Source organism: Taudactylus pleione, unplaced genomic scaffold (assembly GCF_031769625.1).
Source record: "Taudactylus pleione unplaced genomic scaffold, aTauple2 ptg001086l, whole genome shotgun sequence".
In the NCBI taxonomy this organism is placed as follows: domain Eukaryota; kingdom Metazoa; phylum Chordata; class Amphibia; order Anura; family Myobatrachidae; genus Taudactylus; species Taudactylus pleione.
In genome coordinates this window covers 1,147,184-1,169,460 of record NW_028285487.1, presented here as the reverse complement: position 1 = coordinate 1,169,460, position 22,277 = coordinate 1,147,184, and the positions used below count along the sequence as shown (strand labels likewise).

Genomic DNA, 22,277 nt, shown 5'->3' with positions numbered 1-22,277 from the left:
ATATGGGGTTGGGTATGGAATGCCAGTGATTAGACACTTGCTGGTTGGTATGCTAACCCTCCCCCTCTCCCTACCCTAACCCTATCCCTCTCTACATGGTGCCTGACCCTAACCTCCCCCTAGTGCCTAAACGGAATGGGTATGAAGTCCCGACGGCTGAATAGCCGCAGGTTCATATCCCAACGCCGGCAACCCGAAGGGAGAAGATCCAGACAGGGCAGGTAAGTACTCTAAAGGTGCCTACACACATACCGACTTGCTCCCAATCAGCCAATGTACACGATTTCCCCTGAACTCTCCCTGAACTCTCCCCAGGCAGTCGTGGTCACGATTTGGAGTTAAAAATGTCCAATCTGACTTAAGATCTATCTTGCAGCTCATGCATTGTATCCCAGATTGGCTAATCTGCCCTACAGCACGGCAGATCTGAAGATGCGATGTACGACGAGCGGGGACGCGCATCGGCATCGTGATCAAGTGTAGAAACTCACGATTTGGCCATTTTTTACAAGATCTGTCGTCACGATTCGTCGAAATCGTCCAAATTGGATGAAAAGTCGGTATGTGTGTGGGCACCTTAACCCTCCAACCAATCAGCTCCTACCTATTATTTTATAGACTGTACTTAATAAATGTTACTTCAAAGGTGATTGGTTGTCATGGGCAACTACTTCACTGGGCCGCTTCACTAAGTTTTTCATTGCTTGATAAATAAAAACCCCTTAGTGCCTAACCCTATCTCTCTCCCTAGTGCCTAACCCTAAACCCGGGATACCGAACGTATCCCTATATACATATATCTCTCTTTCAATACTTATTATTTATTACCTAAGTGAACTGACAGCCCAGAGTTTCATCCCTACTGAGCATGCGCAGACGGGCGTCCCTGAAGGGGGCGGGGCTTACCTAATTTCCCCACACGCATGCGCAGTGATCCCTCGTCTCAGACTGCATTACCCGGTAGGCACCGCAGGACGCGCTGCCTGACGCAGGACGTGCCCTGACTGGTGGTGGGAGGCGCCGGCGTGACCTAGAGCAGCGGCCGGAGGAGAAGATGGCAGCGGCCGGCAGGATCTCTCTCAAGGTATAACAGGGGTGGGGGGCGTCGGAGCACGCTGTGCACACAGCAATAGGACGCAGGCAGGGTTGTCTGGTCTAGGGGCTTCCTGTGTGACCTGGCTGCCTCCACCGGGGCTGGTATACCGTATACTGTGTAATACATACACTGTGCTGCTGCATGTCCTGCCTGTCCCACACTGTCATTACCCTTAGCATGTATGCAGCTGTGTGCAGGCCTGTACAGTGCTATCAGTGTAACTAATGGGGTTTCACACACTGATGCAAGTGTACATGAATGTATGTGTATATATGTGTAATAAATATACATATTAGTATTTTGCACCTGGTATATTCTCAAGGTCTATCCTCCTCCTCTCATTACTTTGCCCCACTGCCGCATCTTTTGGTGCGGCTTGCCTCCTCATTCTGTTGCGAGATCAACACCTGCACTGCGCAGGACAGACAGTCCATGATTGGTTGTTTATTTATCCAATTGTAGAGTGCGATGGAATATCCTGCTGCTATATAATTATGTATTTATCTATATTATATCCTCCAATTTGACCCTTTCCATCAGGTACGGAAGAGTATAAATCTGTAGTGTCTAAATCCCCTTCATGGAGAGGACCCTGACGTCATCAGCCAGTGTCCAGCGTAATTCCCTACCATCCAAGTGGGCATAGAGGGGGGAATATAACCATGTGGCGAGCGTAGCTAGCCACCGAGCCCGAAGCGTGGCGAGCGGACTACTTGTTTAGCTGGCCTTCATGGGCATGAACTGCACTTCCGCCCTCACACACGTCACTTCCAGGCCCCTAGCAAGAAGGGGAAATAAGGTCTACCAGTTAAATCCCCTTCACTAGCCGTACCTGGAAGTGACGTGAGGGTGGAAATTCAGGTTTCTGCCCACACTTTCCACGAAAATAAGAAAGTTGGCACACATTGCGGGCTTGCTTCGCTCACCACATGATTATATTCTCCCTCTATGCCCACTTGGATGGTAGGGAACGATGTTGGACACTGGCAGGTGACGTCATCGTACAGTAACGGAAGGGGATCTATCTCTTCTCCATCAGGTACACACACAGCGCTCTGCTGCCGAACTTCCTTTTCATTTATAATCGTTGTCACCTGTGTTTAAAAACACCCTTTTCATAGATTCATTGGTCCAACACAGGCGACCGCAATTATAAATTAAGTGGGACGTAAAGGAGGAGAGGGTCTCGTACCCGCTGGTTGGAATTAAACCATTTTGGAGGGTGTATGTATATAAATATTATCTCTCTCATTTTATATAATCTTCTTATGTTCACAAACACGCATGCTGCCTTGAGTATGTGCTGTGTGCTAATGGTAGCCATGGGGGGACAGTGGGCCTGATTCAGAGCCGCTAGCACGATGTGTATGCAAATTGCATAGGCAGTGCTACCGCACAGCAATGCATTAGCACACCCAGTATTTCTTAGAGAACGATCACACAGTGTATGCAGACACCCAACAGCCTGTTTTAAGACGCCCACTATTGCAGTGCTTGAGGTTGACCATACCCTACCGTAAGCACTTCAGTGTAAAAACCAGCCAGGTGATGTGTACTATGATGCTGTCTTATAATTATACACACCTCTAAAACGCCTTTGAGATGCTCAGGCACGCCTGCGTTTGTACCTCCACTCCCCCGTTTTTAATGGCCAGCCCCTGTTACCACCTACTAACGGCTTCTCCTGTCACTCACTCTGCTGGGCTGTCTATGTGCAGCGAGCGAGTGCATTGTGAACTTTCGCTAATGTATACACAATGCACACCATCGGCAGCAGCGAGAGTATGCATCTTAGCGAGCGGGTCTGAATCAGGCCCAGTGACCTAAGCCGGCAGGATTCTTCTGTCGGGCACTACATAATAATACTACATACCGCCATCACTGTTTCAGCTAAATTGTGTAGCTCTGTATTTTTCATTCTAGAAGTGATTCTGTTATAAGGACACAGTGATTAGTTATGAGGGCTGTACACTGCTGTTGTACTACAGTCACCACCAGACAGGTCAGCTACACAGTGCAATAAACCAGCGTCTCAGCGGTGCACACTGAAAAAGCCGCTGTGGATCCGCCATGATCTTAGATTGAGGAGCGTAGGCTTATAGAGAAAGATGGCCGTAGGTATGGAGGGACTGTAACTTGTAGAGGAGTTGGACGGAGTGCATGCCTTTATACTGGAGCACGGAGTAGGCGCACCAATGTCCCCCTTTCGCACAGCAGAGTGTTTGTAGGCTACAGTTTTGTCTCCCACGTGTGAACGAGTGCACCATGACACAAGCTGACTGACAAGGACCAAGAGCGCGATGGGTGACCTTCACAGTGTTGTCATGTTATATGGCAGCTTGTGCTTGAAGCTGTACTTCAGTACTTGATGTACTGCAAATTACATAGGATTCATCATCATCATCAGTTATTTGTATGGCACCGCAGCTTCTGTAGGGACTTAACATAATCTTTCGTATTGACCTCTGTCCCATTGGAGCTTACAGTCTAGATTCCCTGTTCCAATATGTCACATTGTTTTTGTACAAAGATAATTAACTTCACCATGATCTCTACCCAGTTTCAAGCTAAGAAACTACTGATGGATTCACAGTGAAGCAGCAGTACATGTGCTTGTATTTCCTATATCCTTCATATGACCCAGCAGGTGTGTGTTTCCCTGTAATGTGGAATAGTGACTTGGTGTCTGCTTAGTCCCACCTGTAGCTACAATAAAGGTGCCTACACACTTGGCGATGTGCTCACGATCCAACATTGTGTCTGATTTCCCCTTGAACTCTCCCCAGCAGCTCCCCGGCAGTCGTGGGCACGATTTGGTGTTAAAAACTGTCTAATGTGACAAATGATTTATCGTGCCTCCTAACTATTCCAGTGCATCGTGACTGAGCTTGTCAGATCTGCCCTACAGCATGGCAGATCTGAAGATGCGATGCGCGACCTGCGGGGACGCGCATTGTGATCGTGAGTGGACACTCACGATTTGGGCATATTTTACATGATTTGTCGTCTGAACCGGCCAAATCGTGTAAAGTATCGCTAAGTGTGTAGGCACCTTAAATCTTGCTGCACTTGGTCTGATCTGACGTCTGTGAATTATAATTTTCCAATTTTGCCACTCGGGTGACAAAGGGACACAGATCAGCTGTGGTCAAGATGCTGGATCCCATGGAAGCCTGTTGTGTCACTGGCTGATGAATGTACACAGGTAGATGGGATTAATGGTACAGGCATGTCTGAAAGAGAGACATATTCTACTGAGGTTTTTTATTATGATTGCCAATCGTTTTAGGGCCCTATACACCGATATATCGGACCAACTTGCTGATATCACCGACAATATCTCTGTGTGATCATTCTGAATGGTAAATAGGGCACATAACTGAAATCTCTGCAGTATTATGTCTATAAAGCAGTTCCTGTTTCAGAACATAGATCTGATTGGTGGATAACTACTGTATTTCTGTCTTAGGTGCGCTCCTTCAGCACCAGCATGTCCAGACCAGTCGCCAAGTTGATCAGGGTAAGTCTGAAATCTAGGCTCAGTCTGTGGTTTCCATTAATGCGGTATATGTTGCTTTTTAGGGTTTTCACTTGGGAATGTCACTTCTGAGCAGAGATACTGTATTACAGTACAAAGCTGTTACTTGTCACGTTAAGCTTTATAATCCTAGATTGTGAAAGAAACCTCAGGATGGGAGAGTCTATTCTGACCCATAACACTTAGTGATACAGCGCTATGACCTAATACCTACTTAATGCACAGGCCGGACCTTGGGTTGTAGCGATAGTGGTGCTATGAAGAAGGGGACATAATATGGTTATATGGCCACTAAAACATAAAACTGATGTTTTCAGGTACTTTTTAGCAAAACTGCAGAATTCAGATATTTCCTTCCCCCTCCTAGACAGTTAATGCCCCTCCTGTATGATCTGTTACAGGTCTAAAGCTGAGCAACCCGCCTTTCTGTGACCTCACTGGTCCTCGTCCCTATGTATGAATCCAGCTATCTACGCTACATTAGTGCACAGCAAGTCTGCCAGGATGTCCGTAACATCACTATTTGACAAACATATTAACACTAAGCTTCCATTTACATTTTACTAATCTGCCGATGCTCCTGGTCCGAACCTCAGGGACTACTCCATACAGCTGTTATTCCAAGCGTTAGACCATACAAAATCTGCAAATCCACTCAGATCATTCAAATACTGATGGAGTAACTCTGATTTGGGTGTGGTAGTCATTGAGTTGAACATTAATAATACTTATCTGGCTTGTGAGGCTCAGACGGGGTCCCCAGATGTCTGTAACAGCCTGGTGACTCGTCCCTTCCCTGCTGCTGCTATCTGGTGTCACACGCAGCTGTGTTGTCGGAGCACCTCCTCAATAAGTTTCCCATACATGCAAATGCCGTAAAGCATTGATCTGCTTTGTGTGAATAAAGGACTTTTAGGAGGGCATTCAGTCACTGGCAATGACCGCAAAGTGTCATCAGGACGGTCCTAGCACCGACAGTTAGCAACCACCAACCATAGGTGTGCAGGAAAGTAGGATGTGTCGAGGAACCATTTTCTACCACGATGTGTGCACGTGCGAAGTGACTTAGCCCCCCTTCCCCCCCCAAACACACAACCCTTACTGACATCAAGCGGAGGGTGGCGATGCCAGACACCAGGTTACTGATAGTATCATCGGGGAACTTGCTGAACTGTCAAATATAAATCTGCTTCTGTTGAGGGGGTGAAATATCAAACCCTCCGATTTAATATATATTTTTTTTCTCATGAGCATATTCTAATCTAGGTGGTAAGCTGCTATATTAGTAAAGGCGGTTGGTATAAGGAAGGAGCATTGCTACTTCAGTTACTATGAAATACACCACAGTGGCTCCTTTAAAATTAGCAGCTGGATCTTAGTTTTGACTAATGTGTCCTGAGTTCTCCTCTAGCTGACGCCAGTTCTCACAGCGCTCCGGTTACACGGAGCGCCGAGGAGTCCATCTCCGTTCTATGTGAATAACGCTCGCCTCATTAGAGCCGTCAGCACTGCCCTCGTTCCTCATCCCCGGCAAAGTTACTGGAGTATGAAAGGAAAGTTATTGGATAATTATTCATTCACTTTCTCTTTTCCCCCTCAGCCCCCTATTCAGGTGTTCGGCCTGGAAGGTCGCTATTCCACCGCCCTCTACTCTGCTGCTTCCAAGGAGAAGAAACTGGATCAGGTGGAGAAAGACCTGAACAGAGTGGCGGTGAGTGAGTATTGCTGCTTACAGTCCCATTATGAGGATGGGACATTTCATCTATATGCAGGGAACACACGGACCAGCCCATCCAGAAATGCTGCTCCTCTTTGTATTATATTATGCTCCTATTGTATTTCTTGCTGCTTCTATTAAAGATTTCTGTGGTCTGCATTATAAACAGAACATTTTATTAGTTTTAGTTCTATTTGCCTAGTTATTATTGTGTCCCGGGTATAGTCTGTTCATATATTTTTAGATCGCTTCCGCTCCCATCTGATGAAGTGTAGATGAATGGACAGATGCAGTGTTGAACAAGAGTCGTCCATAATTGCACCCAAATTGCGTTTAAGGAGCCAAAATGGGTATTTGCGCCCAATTGCAGAGTTGTATGCATCTCTGTAGCTGGAACCGCTACCTATCAATACTAAAGTAAATTTACTAAAGTGAGAGTTTTTAGAAGTGAAGATGTTGCCCATAGCAACCAATCAGATTCTAGCTATTTTATCTTCTGTAAGGTGCTAGTTAAATGTTAAGTAGAATCTGATTGGTTGCCATGGGCAACATCTCCACTTCTAAAAACTCACTTTAGTAAATTTACGCCTTAGTGTTCATTCTAGCACCCTGCATTGGTCACAAACCGTGCAGTTCCTCTTTCCTGCCTGGGGTGTCGCTCTCTGCCCTGGTGCTTCTAGCACACTCAGCTAATGCAACACACTGCCGAGGTACAGACCAGGGTGTGCTAGAAGCACCAGAGCGCAGTGACACCCCAGGCAGGAAAGAGGAACTGCACGGGTTGTGACAGGTGCAGGGTGCTAGAATGAACACTGTACTTTTTGCTTTCCTATGTGACCGCACTATCGGTGCGCAGTTGCACCAGCCTTGTCCTTGATGCAAACAGTCTGCCTGAAAACCTGCGTGTCTACTCCTAGGCTGCAATTCTCCCTATATCCCATCATTGAACCGTGCCACCATTACAAGAAGAGAGGCATCTGCATTGCATACAGTCTGCAGTACCTGTGGTTACGTACAATTAGTTGTGGAGTTTGCGCAGTGTGAAACCACATAGGAGATACTTGGTGCATGGACATTCATTCAGCCCCATAGTGTTCCTGCCCACAGTGGATGGGACCATAGGTGCTGAGCCAATATTCCTACAGATGCAGCCAGTGCCTTGGCAGGTTTGGCCATGTAGAATCTTAAGGTGCATACGCACACAACGATTTATTGAACGATTATCGTTAACGATATCGTTTATCATTCAATCGTTGAAAAAATCGTTCACTTTCTGAGTGAAAACTATGAACGATTATCGTTCATGTGCATTCACGTTTGTAGTTCAGTCAGACTGGCAACTCAACGATTTTCATTAAGGAAATATGCAAAAATCCTTTTGTAATTCAAAAAAATCGTTCATTACAGTTTAGAAAATGTGACAGAAAATCGTGCGTGTATGCAGCTTCAGTCATTGGTTCCTAGTGAGCCTCATTCTCGTGTATACCTGCTTTGCCCTATCAAGTGGCAACTTGCACTGTCAGTTTTTTGTTTTGTTTTTGGTGTAAGCTCCTTTCTTGTTGCTGGGATGTTATCCAACAGTGCAGTCATTCACAAACCACTTCTTTTATCTTCTAGACCCTGTTTAAGGAGCCCAAACTATATGCCATTATTACAAACCCCCACATCAAGCATGCTGTGAAACAGAAGACCATCGTCGATCTCCTGGCGAAGGAGAAGTTCACTCCAATCACCAACAACTTTGTCAGTGAGTATCTGTGTCCCATTCCTGTGCTCCCCATTACACACAGGACGGCAGAGCCTGGGGGAGGAGCCTATTACACTTCATTTTGGGGTCTAGTTACTAAGCAGTCTTAGGAGACAGAGTGAAAAGTGATAAGGTGCCAGCCAATCAGCTCCTAACTGCCATCTCACAGGCTGTGTTTGAAAAATGACAGTTGGGAGCTGATTGGCTGGCACCTTATCACTTTTCACTCTGTCTCCTAACACTGCTTAGTAAATAGACCCCTTTATCAGTTGTTGTAGTGTCATATAAGCCCCTATACTGTTACACTAATGGATTAGAGGCCACACCTAGACTAGAGGTATTTTAACATCCGATAGCTATTTATATGACTTTAAAGTTTGTATTTAAAATGCATGGCGCTAATTCTGTTACTCTCCTTTGTCCCGTAGATCTGCTGGCTACTAACAGTCGATTGAGTTTTACCGCAGGTGTCATTGCCTCATTCACGAAAATCATGAGTGCGCATCGGGGAGAGGTGGTGTGTTCCGTCACTTCCGCTTCAGTAAGTGAGACCAACTCTTGTTCTGGTGACATGCCACCTTGCTGGGAATTGTGGTTCCATCACTGCTGTTTAGGAGCAAATGTTGTTTATCTCTGCAATATGCTGTGAATTGACTAGGGCATGATTTATAAAATTCTGATTGCATTATTGAAATTTTAAAGATGAGTAAATGAACATGGCTTCACCGCCGTACAAGGTGGATGTGGGTTCCTATATCTGAGGATAGCGAGCCAAAACGGAGGCCGGTGGCGGTGACATTTTCTACTTCAGGGTCCATAGGGTATCCACAGGATACCTTGGGGGGTATAGGTGTGACGTCAGTCGCAGGGCACCAAAGAGTTAAGCTTTCAGCCTCCCAGGATGCACTAGGTCCCCCTCCTATACCCCGCCCCCAGGCCAAGGCACCTCAGTTTAGTTTGGTGCCCGGCCGGAGTCGGGTGCACCTGTTGGAGTGGGGGCTAGAAGAGCCCCTGAAGCTTTTTCTTCATGCAGCTGTGGCTGCACATCTGGATGAACAGCATGGACAGTCAGTCCTGACGTCCATGCTGTCTTCCCTACACCCCGCCGGTACCAGAACGCCGGTACTGATCCGGGGATGCTGGTGGGCGTCTGGGGTCACAGCTAGCGGTGACCCCAGATGCTCCGGACCATGGCCGGATTCAAGGGGGACAGAGGTAAGCAGCGGGGTCCCGCGGTGGGTCCCCGCTGATCACATGGTCCTAAGTCCCCAGGCAGGGGGCTCCCTGGGGACTGGCTGCAGCGTGGAGCCAGGCGACCAACCTGCGCTTCCACTACCCCCTGGGACAGCGGACCGCAGCAGAGCGGTAGCGCTGCGGCGTCCCAGGGGTTAAATGCATGCCAGGGGAGCGCGCCTTCCCTGTCTCACAGCCGGCGCCTCCCCCGCTGCACACAGCCCTCTCTGCACTGTGCTGACTGGTCCTGTGTCAGCGCTCCTCCCCCAGGCCAGCTTCTCTCTGCTCCTCGGCGGCCATCTTCTCTGCAACGCATGGTGAACGCTGCTGGAAGTCTGGAAGGAAGCATCGTGGTCTGGGTCCCCCCGCATACCTCTCCTCCGCTGTGGCTCAGGTCTGTGTATGCAGCGCTGTGTCCTACCAGGCCCTGTGTCTGTGTAGTTGAGTGATCAGCGCTGTTAGTGCAGGAATTGTTATTTCTCTGCATTGTATGTGACTGTGCTAGCGCTGCCTGTAACTATTCTTCTCTAAACTGTCAGCTTTATTACTGTCCCTGTTCTTTCTGCTAAAGCCCTTGCGGTGCGGTGCTGCAGGGTGGTCTCTCGCCTATTTAATACTTAATTGGTGAGAGAGGTCACATACGTGGTGCCATCATGTCTGAAAGTGATTTTCCCCTCCGGCTACAGTGTACCACGTGCAAAGTACCGTTAGCGGAGGGGGAGGGTAGCGCGGAGGGCCTTTGCCGGCAGTGTTTGTCCATGGCGCGGCCTATTACGGTTACAGCACCGGTACAGGAGCCGCCCTGGGCTTGTTTCGCTCAGGCGTTAACAGCTTTAGTGGGCCAGTTAGCTCCGCAGCCCGCGTTTACTCCGATGGGTTTGTCCCTGCAGTCTGTGGTGTCGTCACCCATGCAGGGGTTCCCACGGCAATTGGTGGTACCCCACAGTCTCCCTATTTCCCCGCTCCCGGGTTCTCAGGAGCCAGCGTGGGTTAACTCCCTGACGAGTTCTTTACAGCACTTGTCGGATGTGTTGCAAGGGGAGTCTGTGATGCGGCCTCATAAAAGGCCGGTGGCGTCTCTGTCCGCTCCTTATGAGGATGACGAAGGGACGTCTAATGATGGGGAGATTCTGGATCCTTACGATCAGGAACCTTTCCATACTAAGGACGCTGATGCTAAGTCCAAAGTATATATTCCTGGACTTATTCGGGCGGTCCGCACAGCCTTGGTGATTGAGGACGAAGTTCCCCCAGCGGCTAAATTTGAGTATGCCTTTTTCAAAGATGTGAAGGGCGATGCCACAGTCTTTCCTCTTTCGGGTCAGTTGGTGGACCATTTAGAGGAGGCGTGGAAACAACCTGGCAAAAGATACCAGCCGCAGAGACGCCTGGCGGTGGCTTATCCGTTCGCGGATAATTATTTTGCTAAGTGTGAATCCCCTCCACAGGTGGATTCTCACGTGACCCGTCTTGTCCGTAGTGCCACATTGCCGATGCCATCCATGTCCTCCCTTAAGGATGCTACGGACCGCAAGGTAGAAATCTGCCTGAAGTCCGCTTATTCCCTTGCAGGGGGGGCAGCACGGCCGGCTATGGCCATTTGCTGGGTTGCCAGAGCGATGGAGCGCTGGGCGGATTCATTAGAGGCTTCTTTTGAATCCGACTGTCCGGCCGAACAAGCGGAGTTGATTGGCAATCTCCGTGATTCGGCCACCTACATCAACGAGGCGGCTCTAGACATTAGTACTCTGGTGTCTAGAATTTCTTCAGCAGCGGTAGCTGCTCGTCGCACCTTGTGGCTGCGATCCTGGAAGGCGGACGCAGATCCAAGAAAGGTCTGGAAGCGTTGCCGTTTACCGGAGAAGTTCTCTTCGGTCCGGATCTAGATAAGATTGTGGCCACGCTGGCGGCAGCCAAATCTGCTTGTCTCCCGTCGGCCGCTGCTCCTTCTGGTTCTGGACCATCGTCCTTTCGGTCATCTAGGGCCCAGGGCAGGCCCAAACCACAGTCGTTTCCTCGACAGGCTGGCCCTAAGAAATCGGTCAAGCCCCGGAAACAGGCATGGAGTACCAGACGTCCGGCCCCCAAGCCAGATGACAAGCCTGCGGTCTGACGGTCCGGGTCTCCCCTTGGGGGATCCCAGGGTGGGAGGCCGCCTGCTGCAGTTCTCCCGGTGTTGGTCGTTCACTACGACAGACACTTGGGTTCTGGAGGTGGTCTCTCACGGGTACGCCCTCTCCTTCCGGCACAGACCCCCGGCTCGATTCTTCACCACGGGTCTACCATCAGACCGGAACAAGGCTACGGAGCTGCGGAAGGTATTGCACACTATGCTCCAGGCTGGAGTTATAGTGCCTGTTCCATTCTCCCAGAGGGGCCAGGGTTTCTATTCAAATCTATATTTGGTACAGAAACCCAATGGGTCATATCGTCTGATTCTCAACCTCAAAGCACTCAACAAGTCTTTGCGGGTCCCGAAGTTTCGGATGGAGACCCTACGGTCCATCATTCTGGCGCTGGAACTTGGGGACTACATGGTGTCATTGGACATACAGGACGCTATGGCGGTCATGGCGGCTTCTCTGCGGCTGCAAGGAGTCCGCATGTTGCCGTACTTGGACGACCTGTTATTGGTGGCAGGATCTCCAGAGCTCCTGTTACACCACTTGGACCTGACCATTGCACTGCTGTAACGGCACGGCTGGCTAATCAACTGGCAGAAGTCCACTCTAATCCCGTCTCGGAGGATTCTGCATCTTGGAGCCTTATTGGACTCGGGACAGCAAAGGATCTTCGTGACGGAGGACAAGATCTCTGCTTTACAGTCAAGGGTGCGCAGTTGTCTGCACAGCCGCCGGGTGTCCTTACACTCGGCGATGAGGTTACTGGGCTCCATGGTGTCGGTGTTCGACATGGTGGAATACGCCCAGTTTCACTCTAGACCTCTGCAGCACCTGATCCTGTCCAAGTGGAACGGGCTGCCTCAGTCTCTGAAGTTCCAGACGATTGTGCTCACCCCGGAGGTTCGTCTGTCCCTTGCGTGGTGGTTAAAGACGACCCACCTCAACAAGGGACGTCCGTTCTGGGTTCCAAATTGGGTCCTGTTGACAACGGACGCCAGTCTTCGGGGCTGGGGAGCAGTTTCGGGTCCACACTTGTTCCAGGGCAGGTGGACACCGACAGAAGCGGAGCTTCCAATAAATATCTTGGAACTCCGTGCGGTCTTCAATGCTCTCCTGCAGGCACAGCGGTTTCTCCAGGGTCACCCGGTGCAGGTCCAGTCGGACAATGCTACCACCGTGGCCTACATAAACAGGCAAGGAGGAACTCGCAGTCGGGCGGCTCTCGTAGAGGTCTCTCGGATCCTGGTTTGGGCGGAGCGCAATCTTCCGGCCATATCAGCGGTCTTCATCCCGGGAGTGCTAAATTGGGAGGCGGACTTTCTAAGTCGCCAGGACGTTCATCCAGGGGAATGGTCCCTGCACCCGGACGTTTTTCAACTACTGGTGGACAGGTGGGGTCTTCCAGAAATCGACCTCATGGCGTCCCGGCACAACAACAAGTTGCCGGTGTACGGGTCTCGCACAAGAGACGAAGGGGCGTCTCTGGTGGATGCTCTGTCCGTCCGGTGGACGTTCAGGTTCGCATACCTGTTCCCTCCGGTCTCCCTTCTTCCACGGGTAATCCGGAAATTCAAACAGGAAGGAGGGACGCTCCTGTTGATAGCTCCCGCGTGGCCCAGACGGCACTGGTTCTCAGACCTTCAGGGTCTGTCCGTGGACAGTCCTCTGCGGTTGCCGCTACGACCGGACCTTCTGTCTCAGGGTCCTTGTCTTCACCCGGACCTGACTCTGCTGTCTTTGGCGGCGTGGCTGTTGAGACGGCCATGCTGAGGTCCTGGGGGTTTGCCAGCTCTGTGGTGCGTACCATGTTACGAGCTCGGAAACCGTCTTCCGCGAGGATATACCATCGCGTGTGGCATACGTTCTTCCAGTGGTGTCGACCGAGAGGTTATGCACCGCGGGAGTTTCGTCTGTCTCGGATTCTCGCCTTCCTGCAAGCGGGACTAGATCATGGGCTTCGCCTTGCTTCTTTGAAGGTACAGGTTTCGGCCCTATCTGTCTGGTTTCACCGTAGGATTGCTACAATCCCGGATGTGCGCACCTTTATGCAAGGTGTTCTCCGTATTCAGCCGCCCTTTGTTCCACCTGTGGCGCCTTGGGATTTGGCTGTGGTCCTGAGGGCTCTCCAAGGACCGCCGTTTGAACCACTGGGCTCAGTGGATATTAAATGGCTAACAGCTAAGACTGTTTTCCTTCTGGCCGTTGCTTCAGCCAGACGTGTTTCTGAGTTAGGGGCTCTTTCTTGTAGACCCCCTTTCTTGGTTTTTCATGGGAACAGGGCAGTGCTCCGCACTCGGCCCGAGTTTCTTCCCAAAGTTGTTTCCCAGTTTCAGGTTAACGAGGAAATAGTTGTTCCGGCCTTTAACTCACCGGGTCTTTCCGTGGGTGAGGCCTCTTTGGATGTTGTGCGGGCCTTAAGGACTTATGTGGACCGCACTTCTTTGTTTAGGAAGTCGGACGCTTTGTTGTCCTCTATGGCTTCTGTAAAAAGGGTTGGCCTGCTTCAAAGCAAACTTTGGCAGCCTGGATCCGTATGGCTATTTCTGAAGCTTATCTTCATGAAGGCCTACCGGTCCCTCCTTCTCTGAAGGCTCATTCCACTAGGTCTGTGGGTCCTTCGTGGGCAGCTCGACGTGGTGCCTCGGCAGTTCAGATCTGCAAGGCTGCTACGTGGTCTTCTGTCCATACCTTCGTGAGGTATTACAGGTTTGACACCTTCGCCTCTCAGGATGCTTCCTTCGGGCGGCGGATTCTCCTTTCTGCACAGGAGCGTCCCCACCCTTAAAGGATACTGCTTTGGGACATCCCCAAGGTATCCTGTGGATACCCTATGGACCCTGAAGTAGAAAATATGAGATATGGTAAGAACTTACCCTTGTTATCTCTATTTCTACGAAGTCCATAGGGTTCAACAGGACTCCCGCCCTGTCGCACCTGTGCTGCAGATGGGCTTTGCTCTGGTCACCGGTTTTCCGTCTCCCTCTGGTGAGAATGTGATTCTTGTATGTGTCCAGATCTTTGTTCTTTCTCTTCCTTCTCCTCCTCCGGCCTATGGCTTGGTAACTAACTGAGGTGCCTTGGCCCGGGGGCGGGGTATAGGAGGGGGACCTAGTGCATCCTGGGAGGCTGAAAGCTTAACTCTTTGGTGCCCTGCGACTGACGTCACACCTATACCCCCCAAGGTATCCTGTGGAACCCTATGGACTTCGTAGAAATAGAGATAACAAGGATAAGTTCTTACCATATCTCATATTTTTCCGTATGTTCTTTTTCGTTATCCGTTGCCACTTGGACAAATCAAGGTCTCTTACCAAGTCTACAACAACTGATCTCCTCCTTTTCTTAGCCAGCATCAACTGTTTGATGTACGGACAGCCGATCACACAAGACTAAGGAGTAATAGCCTGCGGAATGCAGACATCAGCAAGTTCCATGTAAGACTGGCCGATGGTTTCAACCCGATTTTGCCTTTTAAATGACTGCTACTTCAAAAAATGGGGCAGTCTTGCGCGGAACTCGCTGATGCATACAGGCTATTACATGTACCCCAAAGCCTCAATTTCCCTTTACACTAGATTTGTCTAAAAGCCTCTTTCCTAAGTTGATCTAGTTAGCCCAGGTGCGAGGGGCTAGCTAGATCAAGTCCACCCATGGCACATAAGTGATGTGTTTTTGCACAACCACCCCAAACTGAAGCTGCAGTAACTTGGTGCCATCAAATAAGTCCCCGTACTCCTGGTAGGAAGCAAAGATTGTGGAAATTAAACGACCTCTGAATCAGAATTTTGCATTTAAAGCGCAAGAAATCGGTAACTCTGGAAGACTTCGCTCCAGTGAATTAAATCTTACTAACATCAGAGTCCATCCTTCTATGACAGATTAGCAGCCTCCAGATTTGGGGCAAACTTCGGTCAGTCAAAACTTATTTGCACCATTGTGTGACCCACGAACCAGATGGTTGATGTTTGCTTTAGGTTTTATCTGTACAACTCCGCCCCCAACTAGAGCGCACCATTTGTCTCCTAACACTATGCTTCAACCCAAAATCACTGTCCCTGCCAGTATAGCGCTATGGGCACGCTTTGCTGCTTCAGGGACTAGAAAACTTTGTACAAACAAAAACTGCAGCATGGGTGATGAATGGTGTAGAAATGTTGATTTAAAATCTGCAGACTGTAGGGGACCTAGAACTTCCAATGACCCAAAGCTAGTGAGAACCACATTAGAGCAGCTTCAATACAAATCAGTGTCTTGGAGTGGCCCAGTCACAGAACAGACCAGCAGCTCATGGAGCGATATTTCATTGCTGTTCATAGACTGCAGCTAAATGTGCCAGTGCCGAGTATTAAAGCATTGGATAGGGGGTGGGGCGGGGTTTAATACTTCTATATTTGTCTGTTTAGTTTTGACATTCTAAAGTGTATTCTTTATTGGGGATAACAATTTCCAAAATCCATTAACTTGCACAAGCTTTATTTATGATTAGGTGGTATTGCCTGTTGTCAGCTGTGCTAGATCGCAGGCTGCCCCAGCAGTACCACTGAGAAATGGGCAGGGATGCTATTTAAGGACATTTTCTGTGCAAGTTGTTACAATCAGGTTTCCTACTAAGCATGCTAGGGGCAAAGACCCCCTTTAACCTGTGGTACAAATAATGGTAAGTGTTTTCTATTGCAGGAAATGTTGCGCTCCTGTAATGTCTCCGTGTAGTACTGTATGTACGCCCTCACATATGTGCCTTACATTTTATTTTGTGTTTCAGCCTCTGGATGAAGCAAGTTTAACAGAACTGAAATCTGCCCTCAATGGCTTCCTCGCTAAGGGAGAATCGTTGAACCTGGAGACCAAGGTAGGTGTTGTATGCTAGTGATCACATGATAGGCCAGAGGTTACCAAACGTGGTCCTCAAGGCTCCCCAGCAGTGCAGGTATTAGAGATATATCCATGGTTGAGCACAGGTGACTTAATTAGTATCTCAGTCAATTTGATTTAAACACCTGTGCTCAACCATGGATAGTTCTAAAACCTGAACTGTTGGGGAGCCTTGAGGACCGTGTTTGGGAACCTCTGGGCCAGGCCATTAGCGTTCCCTACACCTGACCCGTCTGATGACTTTTTTGTTTTATAAAGGGTCTGGTATTCAATAGCATTCATTACTGAAGTCTTTAACACAATCATTCTGTTAGAAGATGTGTACACTAGATTAGAAATATTCATATTTCTTTATTACAACTATTTTTTTTTTTTTATTTCAGACTGACCCCTCGCTCTTGGGAGGAATGGTTGTCAGCATTGGGGAGAAATACATTGACATGTCTACAAAATCCAAGATCGATAAATTGAGCAAGATTATGAGAGATACTGCGTAACAGCCGCTGACTCCACTGAGGTCTCTGATCGCTGATAACTCAATAAATAATTTTACCAAGTGTTCTGTAACCCGTCTCCTTCCTCTGTCACTAATGCTGCATGTTTACAGCCTAAATGACTGTAGGAAATTTATATTTGCTGTGATATACAGACCGCAGGACATTACAAAGATTACTTATCACGGGATAGACACTACATAGAGGGAACCAGCAGTATGTGAGACTAAACATAATATGTACATCCTAAACTCCAGTTATCTGCTTTTTACAAGGCCAGTAGGTGCTTGGAAGTACTGCCCTGTTACCCTCATCTACCCTGCCCTCTATTTGACTGGGGTGTGGAATGTAAGATCTACAGTACTCAGTCAATAGGTTGACACCAAATGGTCGACAGGCAATAGGTAGATTGTCAAAAAGGCAAGGCATGGTTAAATGGTCGAGAGAGCGAAAAGGTCGGCATTTTTTTTTTTTCTTTTTGTTGTTTTAACCCTAATGGTGTGTGTACACGGTACAATTTTAATGAACGATAACTATCAACGATATATCGTTCATTTTGTTTTATGCGGCTAACGATGCGCATGGATGATAACTAGATCTATGGTCGTCTGTACATGCAGGCCAACTTGGATGATTTCAACACTATTTGCATGTTAAGAGATGACTTCACTGAAATATCAATCATAGACATCTATCAGTGTGTATGCCCAAAATCGTTTGCCCTGCACTACAGAAAGTTGAAGGGAAATCTATCAGCGATATCGTTGGTTGTACCGTGTGTATCACCATAACTGTCCCCTTCCGCAGCCTAATGCTGCCCATCCACTTAACGATGCGGGGGACGACGGCACGATTACGATGCCGTCTCCCGCGGGGTTAACTGCGTACGCTGAATGTTCAGTGTATGCAGATCAATCATCCCCGAACATGGCAACCTGACGGCGGTCGTCAGGTTGACCGTCATGTTCGGGCGATGATTGATGTTAAAAATGACCAGCGGGTGCGCGCATTGCTGGTCATTTTTAGCCTTTTACTGCCCGATTTGCGAGCGATAACAGTCATCGCTAGGTTTAATGGCCTAGTGGATGGGCAGCTTAACCCTCACCCAATTTTATAAAAACCACGACCAATTAGGAGAAACCATGTCTCGACCTTATCACTGTCGACCTTTTGACCCTGTCAACCTAGACACTGTAGATCTTCCATTCCTGTATCTTTCGACTGGTAACTCCCATCTATACCCGTCTCGGTGACACCATGATAAAGAATAGATGTCCTATAGATCCCATTGAACTTCCAACTATGTTATGTGTTTCCTCTTATAGTCTGCGCTCCAGATGATAGAGATGCAGTAGAAGTTAGCAGTGCTTCCATTTTAGTCGCAGCACCATGTTTTGCAGAGGCTTGGGGAATGTCTCTGGAACAGTCTTGCACTCTGGCCATATTGGGCAGCCATTACTGTATCTGGGTCGTTCATTCTTCACCCAGTACTTCCTTTTGTGAGTGTGTAGATCGAGTAATCATTGCTAAGGAGGAGTCTTTGAAAACTTAGAGGTGCTTCTTAAAGCTAGAGAGCAAAATTCTTCCACTTTCTACTTCAGGGTCCACAGGGTTGACCTTGGGGTATAGCTGGATCTGGATCCACAGGCACCACACAGTTAAAGCTTTTGCTGCTCCCAGGATGCACTTGGGTCCATCCTCCTCTATACCCTGCCCCCGAACCACAGGCACCTCAGTTTTAGTTGGTGCCCGGCCGAAGTCGGGTCACCCTTGCACAGTGCACCCTAACTTTTTAAGAAGAACAGTTTTGTTCATTTTTTTTTTTTTTCCCTCTTCAGAGCGGCAGCAACAGACTGTCCACTAGGACGTCCACGCTACCGCTCCTACACCCAGCTGGCGCTGCGACGACAATACAGCTCTGGGGATCGCGGCAGGAACCCGGAGTCTGTACTAGCAGGGCTTCGGGACCTCCCAAGACTGCTGCCGGATCGCCAGGGACAGGTAAGCCGCGAGCAGCGGTAACTTAAGTTGATCGTGGGGAGATGGTCTTTAGCCTCCTGTCTCTGGGGACAGACCGGCAGCGCTAGTTAGCCGCGGTGGGCTCACTCTATCCAGGAATACCCCGCGCGTCAGCTAGACCACCAGGGAATAATGGCTGGAGGCGGGAACTGGTGTCCCTGGGGTTAATGACTAGCCTTCCCTGTTTAGCGGCTCCTCTCAGCTCAGCGCACCTTTTGTCACGTGTACTGGTGACTCTGAGCTGTGTTCCTCATACAGCCACTCCTCTGAGGTCTCCGGCGGCCATCTTCACATGGCACAACGCAGATCTCAGGCAGCGCGTGGACTGGTCCCCCTGTGTGCCTCTCCCCTGCTAAAGGACAGTGTACACCGCACTATAGCCCTCCCAGACACTGAATCTGGGCGGTTGATTGTAGTGGAAAGGTGCAGTGAGTATTACTTTCTGCATGGTATGTGACTTTTGCTAGTGCTGCCTGTCTGTGCTGTTTTATACTTGCTGTCAGCTAGTCTGTGGTGCCCTTTCAGGGTTTTCCTCAGATGGCTCCTCCACCCTGGGTGGACGTACTCTCCAGCTCTGGCCAGAGTGTGGCGGCCTCGTCTTCGGCCTTTCAGTCAATGTTACAGGGTGATATGCCTCCAAAGGCGTCTAAGCGTCCAGTGCTGGCTGCGCATTGAACGGACACTGACGTGTTTTCGGATGACGGGGAGCTACATGAGGACTCCGACTCGGGCGCCATGTCTCAAGAGGAAGAGACTAAGTCCTCCATTAATGTGCCGGCATTAGTTAGGGCGGTGCGGGCCATCCTTCACATTGAGGATGATGCACCGACCCTCCAGGTCGAAGTATCCTAATTTTAAGAAGGCCAAGGTGGCTTCGATTGTTTTTCCCCTGTCTGACCAGCTGACTGATCATATGGCGGGGGCCTGAGAGTTGCCCAGTAAGAGATTCCTGCCACAAAAGCGGCTGGCATCCAATTATCCGTTTCCTGAGACTCATTGCAGGAAATGGGAAACCCCACCGGCGGTGGATTCCCCTGTCACCTGCTTAATCAAAAGTGCTACTTTGCCCTTACCTTCTATCTCCTTCCTGAAGGATCCCATGGACAGGAAGGTGGAGACTTGTTTAAAGTCCATTTACTCTCTCTCAGGGGCAGTGGTCTGTCCATCCATGGCCATCTCCTGCGTGGCTAAAGCCATTGAGAGTTAGGCCAACGCATTAGAGGATACCTTTCCAGACGATGCTCCGGGTGTCCAGAGAGCGTTAATCGGACAGATGAAAGATGCTGCGTCCTTATATTGGGGAAGCATCTTTGGTTGCAAGTCTACTGACCACTAGGGTTTTGGCGGCAGCAGTGTCTGCTCATCAGTCCTTGTGGCTGAGGTCCTGGAGAGCAGACACAGATTCTAAGAAGGGCCTGGAGGCCTTACCCTTTAATGGGGAGTTGCTATGTGGTCTAGAGTTGGACAAAATAGTGGATACACTGGCTAAATCTAAGTCAGCTTTTCTCCCTTCGACCACAACGCATGCTAAGGTCAGGAGCTCTGCCTTTCCCGAGGCAGTCGGGGACCAAGGCCGCCTCTAAGCCCAAGAAGCAGGCCTGGAGTGCTAGGCGCCCTTCTTCCAAGTAGAAAGATAAACCTTTTGCCTGATGGGACGGGCCTCCCTCTGGGGGACCCCAGAGTGGGAGGCCGACTTCTTCAATTTGCCCAGTGCTGGCACGATACCACCACGGATGTCTGGGTTCGAGAAGTGGTCTCCCAGGGGTACGCCCTGTCGTTTTGGCACAGACCGCCCCACCAGTTTTTCTGCACGAGTCCTTCTCAGGACAAAACCAATTCAGATTCAGGTAGCTATAGCGTTCTTGCTGAAAGCGGGGGTCATTGTTCCCGTTCCTCAGTCACAACGGGGGATGGGGTACTACTGTACTGTTTCCTGTGCAGAAACCAAATGGTTCTCATCGCCCTATCCTCAATTTGAAGTCTCTGAACAAATTCCTCAGAGTTCCCAAGTTCAAGATGGAAACGTTATGTTCCATCATTCTGGCGATGGAATCTGGGGATTACATTGTCTCCCTGGATATCCAAGACGCCTACCTCCATGTTCCTATAGCACCTTCACACCAGCGGTATCTGAGGTTTGTTATACTACAACATCACTAACAGTTTCGGGCGCTACCCTTTGGTGAATACCCTTGGTGCGGTGGAGAGGCCAAAGTGATGATGATCATGGCCGCCCACCTTCGGAGCCAGAATATACGACTGCTACCGTATCTAGATGACCTCCTCTTGCTGGTGAGCTATCCGGAGGTACTGCTTCAACATCCCCACCTGACGATCGCTTGTCTGCAAGCGCATGGGTGGTTGATAAATTGGAAGAAGTCCTCCCTGATTCCATCACAGCAGATAGTTCATTTGGGAGCCCTGCTAGATTCTTGTCAGCAAAGGATCTTCCTGACTCCGGAAAAGGTCTCCTCCCTGCAGCTGTGCATACACAGTTGTCTGAGCAGTTGCCGAGTGTCGGTTCACTCGGCAATGAGAGTTCTGGGGTCCATGGTGTCGGCATTCAATATGGTGGAATTTGCTCAGTTCCATTCCAGGCCCCTGCAGGGGCTGATTCTATCTGAATGGAATGGGTTACCTCACCGGATCCAGTCTCAGATGCTGGTGGTGTCCCCAGAGGTTCGGCTGTCTCTAGCTTGGTGGCTTCAGACAGCTCATCTCATCGAGGGGCGCCCCTTTTGGATCCCAGACTGGGTTCTGCTCACAACAGATGCCAGTCTCCGGGGTTGGGGGGCAGTGACAGGCTCGTCACTTCGGGTCCGTTGGACTGCGAAAGAAGCTGTTCTCCCCATCAACATTCTGGAACTGCGGGCAGTGTACAGGGCCCTGCAGTTGTCCGGCACCGTTCTTCAAGGTTCATTCCGACAATGCCACCACAGTGGCATACATAAACCAGCAGGGAAGAACTCGCAGTCGTGCTGCGATATCGGAGGTGTCTTGCATCCTGACTTGGGCGGAGTGCCACCTTCCAGCAATTTCGGCAGTCTTCATCTCCGGAGTCCTCAATTGGGAGGCGGACTTCCTCAGCCGTCACTATGTGCATCCCGGGGAATGGTCGCTTCACTCACTTCACTCAGAGGTATTTCAGTTACTCGTGAACAGATGGGGTCTGCCGGAGCTGGACCTGATGTCCTTGACCGTACACGGGCAACTTGTGATTGTGATGTGACGGGTGGCCAAGAGATGCATGCGCAAGTCTGGTAGACGCACTGTCAGTGAAATGGATGTTTCACCTTGCGTATCTATTTCCTCTGATATCCCTGCTGCCTCGGGTCCTGCGGAAACTCAAGCAGGAAGGCAGCACGCTTCTGCTGGTGTCTCCTGCGTGGCCCAGACGTCCTTGGTACTCTGATCTGCGGAGCCTCTCCATTGACGCCC

At 49.6% G+C, this 22,277-nt stretch overlaps 1 protein-coding gene across 1 annotated transcript; it reads left to right on the top strand.

Annotated features, from left to right (window-relative positions):
- The first annotated feature begins 951 nt into the window (after positions 1-951).
- Positions 952-16,893, top strand: ATP5PO (ATP synthase peripheral stalk subunit OSCP). Its single transcript, XM_088461655.1, has 7 exons — positions 952-1,084; positions 4,566-4,616; positions 6,235-6,345; positions 7,969-8,098; positions 8,527-8,639; positions 16,217-16,303; positions 16,710-16,893. The coding sequence occupies exons 1-7, from the start codon at positions 1,055-1,057 to the stop codon at positions 16,821-16,823; spliced, it is 636 nt and encodes a 211-aa protein (XP_088317781.1). The 5' UTR covers positions 952-1,054; the 3' UTR covers positions 16,824-16,893.
- Positions 16,894-22,277: the final 5,384 nt, after the last annotated feature.

Coding starts and splice junctions, on each gene's coding strand:
- ATP5PO (XM_088461655.1), top strand. CDS start 1,055: ATGGCAGCGGCCGGCAGGATCTCTCTCAAG. Junction 1,085..4,565: donor CCGGCAGGATCTCTCTCAAG/GTATAACAGGGG, acceptor TTTCTGTCTTAG/GTGCGCTCCTTCAGCACCAG. Junction 8,640..16,216: donor GTTCCGTCACTTCCGCTTCA/GTAAGTGAGACC, acceptor TTTGTGTTTCAG/CCTCTGGATGAAGCAAGTTT.